This window comes from Otolemur garnettii, unplaced genomic scaffold (genome assembly GCF_000181295.1).
Source record: "Otolemur garnettii isolate 467f Iridium unplaced genomic scaffold, OtoGar3 scaffold00064, whole genome shotgun sequence".
Classification (NCBI taxonomy): domain Eukaryota; kingdom Metazoa; phylum Chordata; class Mammalia; order Primates; family Galagidae; genus Otolemur; species Otolemur garnettii.
The window spans coordinates 10,883,779-10,890,831 of NW_003852459.1; the positions used below are offsets into that span (position 1 = coordinate 10,883,779).

Here is a 7,053-nt window from a genome sequence, read left to right on the forward strand (position 1 = left end):
ATCCTATCTACAAAAGTTAGCAGTTTATCAGGAATTTTCCATTTCCAGAGTCCATGAAATGTAGGAGGGAGAATTAGGTCAGACATATTGGAATCAAAAACTATTAATTTAAGTACTCAAGTTGGACATTAAAATGTTTAATTAACAATAGTGTTGGATGCACCCTAATGAGCCTGCATTTGAAAAGAAAATAGCAGGAGTTTATAGGAGAATGATATTGATTATGAAACAACCAAAAATCACTATTGTTATTTTTCCATTTGGTGACTACGATTATGAATTATTTCCATATTTACATGGTCTGGCTGCCCACAATAGCAGCTACTGTAATAAAATTTTATAATCCTAAGTAGCTCTAAACTGACTCAAAGCATTTCTAAGGTATCGAAACAACCCCAAGTTTATGATTCCTCAATAGTTAAGTTGTTGGACTTTAATCCAATTTGTAGAATTATTTTCTAACCAACACCTAAAAAGCAGTATTGAAGAAGAAAGCCTCTTAGCCAAGGGATTCCTTCTTTCCGCTTTCTGAAAAATAGCACAACTTTCCCCTTATTTTGTCTAATCTACGCCACTCATAGCCAACGAAACACAGAGTAGGTTTCCTTTAAACATACTGTTTATGCTGTGTCACTGCACTACAACCTTCGTGTGATTGATCTTTTGGCTGGTTTCAATTAAAGACTATTTGTTGTTTTTCTCTCCTTTTATCAATTAGTCAAACACAATGCAGCAGATTGCCACAGCTCAAAATATAAAAATATTCCCCATGCAAAAGACGTATCAGAGTCTGTACGAAGCTACTAGTAAATTTCTTCTTCTTGTCAAAGTCACCACATACACTCTGCCAACAAACTCATTATTGTTTTCTCTGCTGCGTGGCCTCTGAATATTTAAAAGCAAGTCTACTCTTTTACCCTCATCTTTAATATCTACCTTTCTCCAACTCTGCCATGTATCAGATCTCTCCAGGGCACTGAATCTCTGTCTCCAGCTATTACTCTGGCTGCTGGTGGAGATTTCCTCTAGACCTTCTGCCAGGTCATCAGAGCCCATGAACACTTGGCACTAAAATTTTCATGCTATTTCTATTAAAAGCAACTTCAATGGTATGTGTACAGTAATCAATGCAGACATTTCTACTTGATTCAAGTCTCTGTTGTTACAATTAAGTAAATTTCCCCTTTCTGGTTCCCAGGATTGAAGAACATCAGATTCTTCATTTTTAAAAGAGGTAATTAAACCATTCACTTTCTCTTTGCTAAATTATCAGAAATCTTTTCTTCTTCTCCGTAGTTCAAATCTTTATAAGACTGTTGTTTATAAGCATGTTGGGTGGAGACCAAAACAACCTAACACAAACAGGCCGTGTTATGGGATGAGATTTGCTCAGGCTGTGTCCGGCTGTTAGGGGGCCAGAGGACAAGGCACTGCTCAAAACTGCCTGGGGTAAAGGTTAAAGCCACTGACTCTGAGCAGAGCTGACGGAGCTGTGCCTCTGTGACGTGTGCTGTGTGTGTTGGCTGCCCTCAATCTACAGAGAGCTGCATGAGGGTAAGGGTTATGGCCCAGAACTTCAGGAGGCAGGACCAAGACTAGTGCTGTTAAGTTAGAGTCAGCGTTCAGTTGTTTCTTTGCAATGCTTTTCTAGAGAGCGAATTCCCAATAGCCAGAAGCTTTCAAACAGAAGCAGGTTGTCTGTGCTTGTTGCAGAAGGCAGGCAGTGCTAAAGGAACTTTTACATTTCCTTCCAACTCCAATATTCTAGTATTTAGTACTTTCGACTTGTATCCTTTGAAACTACTTCATTCGGCTCGGCGCCTATAGCTCAACCGGCTGAGGCGCCAGCCACGTACATCTAGGGTGGCGGGTTCGAATCCCCGGCCCGGACCCGCCAAACAACGACGGCTGCAACCAAAAAATAGCCGGGCGTTGTGGCGGGCGCCTGTGGTCCCAGCTACTTGGGAGGCGGAGGCAGGAGACTCGCTTGAGCCCAGGAGTTGGAGGTTGCTGTGAGCTGTAATGCCACGGCACTCTGCCCAGGGGGACAGCTTGAGGCTCTGTCTCAAAAAAAAAAAAAAAGAAACTACTTCATTCTATGCTTATCTTAATTTAAAAAAAAAAAGAGTGGAATGGGATAAACATGTCTTTCTTATCAAGACCCTTATGTTCACTAGATGAATACAGTAGAGACTGATTTTGATTCAACAAAATCCATCTCCTCTTCGTCCTGGGTATTTCTCAGCCTCCTTGGCAATTAGATATGGCCACATGACCAAGTACTAACCAATGAAATGTGAGAAATGATTGCACCACTTCCAGGCCTGGCATGTTCCTTTCCCTGACCAGCTCACTGGAAATATCACCCCCCACCTCTCAGTACCTCCCGCCCCACAGCAAAGGGCCCCACGTGGCTCATACAACAAAATTTTTGCCCATCTTTTCCTTGTCCTTTCTCTATCCACCTGACTTAGAATGTTAAGTAAGCAAAAAACAAGCTACCACTGTGTTTACATCATTATATTTCTTTGGGTCCATTTATTAAGGCAGCCTGGCCTACGGTAATATATTTAAAAGTTCACATAATAGCACAGAGCATTCTCATTTTTTAAACTAAAATCTCAGTTTATTTTCTTCATATATAATCCCCAAAATGAGTGAATATTTTTAACACTATTATCCAGGCTTTTCTTTTTACAATTACATACAATTTATACTTAAATCATTATCAGGTTTACTTTCTTCTTAGAATACCAATTTATTAAAAATCTACTTGAAGTTTTTTTTTGGTTTTTTTTTTACATTTTAGAATTATTTAGGGCACTTAAGATGATAAATTGGATGCATTTACCCATACTTCTTCGTATGCACTATTTAAATTTTCTACATTTCCTTTTCTGATAACTTTTCAGGTTTTCTCATGTGGTTATTTGTACATGGAGTGCATTCTGCATTATGAAAGAGCTGAATTTTAATATTTAGAACTGAGCCAATACAGACTTTCATTTTTTTCTCTGAAAAACACAGAAACTCTCTCTAGACATATTCCACAAAACTTTTTTTTTTTTTGAGACAGAGTTTCACTTTTTGTCATCCTCAGTAGAGTGCTGTGGCATCACAGCTCACAGCAACCTCAAATTCTTGGGCTTAAGTGATTTTCCTGCCTCAGCCTCCCAAGTAGCTGGAACTACATGCCCCGCCTCAATGCCCTGCTATTTTTTCATTTTGTTTGTTTAGCAGGCCCAGGCCAGATTCACATCCACCAGCCCGAGTGCATGTGGCCGGCACCCTAACTTCTGAGCTATGGGCACTCAGCCTGTTCCACAAAACTTAATTGATAAAATTATCTGATGGCTAAAGACTGAGCTATATTGGTAATGAGTTATAGCAGGATATATACAAAATAGATAAAAAAACAAATGAATGAAAAAAACAAGGTAATTTCTAATGAAACAACCCCATGACAAAACACCCAAATAAGTACTATTTCCTACAAAATAGTCTCTTTGGAAGGCTTATAATGAAAACAATTTTCACATATTTCTTTTGAGAAAATTCAGTACTTTATATTTATACTATTATATGACACACACAAACATACACACACATACGCACACTCACAATTCCCAAATATTACCTAACTTGACCAGCAAGCCACCATATTCATCAGAAATATTATATCTTTTGATCAATATTTTTTATAGAAACCATTTTGGCATGAATTCGCTAATAAGTGAGAAAATAAAGACACATACATTTAAATAAAACAAATGGCTTATTTTCCTTCTCAAGGTCCTTTTTCCCTTGGGTATTCAATGCTATACTTCATATTTTCAGAGTTCTTTCATTATATTCTTCCCAAGAACACTGAGTTAACTTTTAATTAGAGAACTTCTGCAATCTCTGGAAACAGATCCACAAATCAATTTATCATACATGTTTGGTTAAAGGAAAATAAAAATACAGAAAAACATCTATATGTCTCACCTCCCATCAAACCTGTGCTTCAGGAAATCAAAGAGGGCTTTCTGCATCATGTCTGTTACCTTTGCAGAGGTGAGAAAAAGAGAATGAGGCAAACACAGGCAGAGAGAGAGAGAGAGAGAAGTCACAAGTGAGAGAGGTGGGAGGGAAGGCACTAGAACTATGCAGAGCCTATCACAGCCAGTCGGCTCCTAGGGGGAGGTATTCCTGGAGGTGCTTTTCATGTGTAACCCTGTGCAATTGCTAATTTGCCCCCCTTGGTTCTCCTCCAAGGTGGTGGGGAGTAAACCAGCAGTGTTCACCAGACCCTCTGTCCTCTTCCCTCATAAAGGCATAGAACTGCTGGCAGGAGAAAACAGCCTGGCTTTGTACACAGTTGCTGGCCATCCTTGGCACCTGAGCTATGCCTGCCTCCAGCGGGGAGCAGCCAGAAGGCAGAGGCCAGCCCTGGGCTTTAGTCATCCTGCTAGTCTGTGCACATCATGGAAAATTCTTTGCGCCCAGGGCTGGATTTTTGTAGACCACTCTCCTGCTCATCTCTCTGAGATTTGCAACTCAGAAAAAGACAGAAAGAGAGACAGAGAGCAAGAGAGAGAGAAGATTCTTAGATCTGCCTCAGGGAGAGTCATTAATTCGTTCAACAAATGTATACTGAGTGCCTACTATGTGCCAGACATTGTCCTAGCTCAGTGGGAATGGTTGGTTGCATTCATAGGCTCCAAGGCAGCCCTGGAGGTTGCCCGCCTTGATTTTGATGTCACACCCATCTACTTTTATCCATGCTAGCCAGCACTAAGTCAAATGGCAACATCTGAACTATCTAAGTCTTTACTCTTTTCCTGGTTATAATATCACTTAATTCATCTCCAAAGTTCACAAATGTTTTCAGTGGCTTTCCCCCTGTACATGTTCTTTAAAATAAATAAGCAGAGAAACATGTGATGGAATATGCCATTGCCTTGAGCACCCAGCAGGGTGAGATCTGCTGGGGCTTTGAGGTGTTAGAAGATTGTTTATATGTTCCCTGTGCTGTTCATTCTCTGTTATTTCTAATAGTAATGGGAATGGTCAAGATAGCTAAAGTTCTTTACTTTGAATTTAACACAGAACAAATCTTTGACAAGAATTCCCCATGGTAAATATAGTGAGGGAGTTATTTCTACACGATGTACTACGTAACAGATGAGAAGTGTGCCAGAAAGGAAAGAGGGCAGAGGGCCACCAGAGTCCCCCACCGTACCACCCCCTTCACCTCCTGAGAGCTGGCTTCCGTCAGTACTGCCATGTAAACAGACCCGGGGGAGCGAACGCCAAAATGACTGTCTCCGGGGTTCTCGATCAAGAAAGGAAGAGTAACAGATGATATTTGTACCTCATAACCTTTCAGTGACGGCCCCACTAACACCACCGGGCGCATGGATGGCACAACATCGTAAGGAGGAATGTGTTCCGTCTGAAAGAGACGATTCGACATGTGTGACCAGGTGAGGCTGAGCACAGTCAACAGCCACGACGCTCACAGTTCCCAGGCCCCACCGGTCCCTTATTTTACAGGCATTTTGGTTACTGACAAGGAGCATTGCAGGCGTGTTATGGATAGGAACCTTAACAGTAGATTTAAAAAGGAAACATAACTTACCACTTTTTGCTTCTGTTTTGCTAAAAGACAACAACGAAAGCCATATCAAAATATGTCATGTCTGTAAATGACAGTACACTGAGTTTAAAGGATGGAAGAACGAACCCTTTTGTCCCTATAATTATCTTCATCACTTCCCTATCACCTACTCTGTAGGGCCCTGCTCTATTTTTCCTTCTAGACGTGTTAATTTTGAGGACGTATGAAACACAGACAACTTCTTTCCTGTATGAATGACCTGACATCCTGATTTCATGCTGGGTAGGGGTAGTGGACAGGAGTTTATAACAACATCGGAAGTTCCAGGCCAAACGTTAACCAGGGGTTGTTCCTGTGCTAGACACAGCACAATGCGGCTGGGAACAAGTTGGACAAATACAATTTGATAAAAGGAAACAGGATTAACAATTTGGGGAAAAAATGACTATCATCTCAGTCACTAGTTATTTTTGTATATGTAACTTTGGTGAACCATGAGATAATTCTGCAGTCCCTGAGGCATTTTGCCCATTTTCTAAAACATTAACCCATTTTTTCCTACTATGTTGCTTTTAAATTTCAAATAAATTTATTACCAGTTATTCCTGTTCTTTCCTATTTGTAATAGCAAAAAGCAATAATGTCCTGAATGTCCAACAAATGGGAATGAGGCAAAATTAGACTCAATATCTGATTTTCAAGTAGATTTGTGGCCATCCAAACAGGTTCACTCTCTTTGGGGGCAACTTGGAGACCTACTTTGGTTTAGTGCCCTGAGATCAGGAAGAATTCACATGAACAATGACTCAGACACTTAGAATTGTTCCAGAACCAATCCAGTATCCTGTAGTTTCAGCAGGACAGAGTACTTGTAGAGCCTTGGACTTGCCGTTTGGAATTGGTAATAGAACTGGAATAGGAATTGGTGATGAGGACACTGGCTACCCTAATGTAGCAGCAGTTTGGGGTCAGAATCGAATTAGCCTATAGGAGTCAGGGAATGAGATGGAAGAAAAATTCCTGCATGAATACCTGCAGAACTTCCAAATGCTCCATAACTCCCTATTAGGCCATCACTGTCCCTTCATGACCACTAATTCAGGACTCAGTTTTCTGCTGTCCAGGTAGAGATGAGGTCCTATCTCACCTGTACCCTGACTCATTCTCGGCTTCAACCCACGCATCCTCCATAGCCCAAAACACCCTAAAGTTTCACCTGGAGACTGAAACAGCATTTTCTTGAGAATCTAAAACTTTTTTGTGTTTTTTATGGGCCCTCCCTATCCTAAAGTTCTTGTGGTAGAATAATAAACTTATTGCAGATTTGTTTATACAATGAACAGTTACCCTGCAAGGTAAATAAGATTTTTCAAAATCCTATTATAATGATCTGATTTTTAGTACCATTAGAACTCTTTTTTTTTTTTTTTTTTTTTTTGAGACAGAGCCTC

At 40.4% G+C, this 7,053-nt stretch overlaps 1 protein-coding gene across 7 annotated transcripts in view; it reads right to left on the reverse strand.

Annotated features, from left to right (window-relative positions):
* Positions 1-7,053, reverse strand: part of CACNB4 (calcium voltage-gated channel auxiliary subunit beta 4) — a 267,434-nt gene that overhangs the window by 30,905 nt on the left and 229,476 nt on the right. For 6 of the 7 annotated variants that reach the window (XM_003793024.2, XM_003793021.2, XM_003793022.2 and 3 more), the window contains 3 exons: positions 5,624-5,643; positions 5,357-5,437; positions 3,988-4,046 (listed from right to left, as the gene is read on the reverse strand). In XM_003793024.2, the coding sequence (XP_003793072.1) occupies positions 3,988-4,046; positions 5,357-5,437; positions 5,624-5,643 (160 nt within the window). The remainder of the gene's footprint in view (positions 1-3,987; positions 4,047-5,356; positions 5,438-5,623; positions 5,644-7,053) is intronic. The other variant, XM_023515029.1, reaches the window with a different exon arrangement.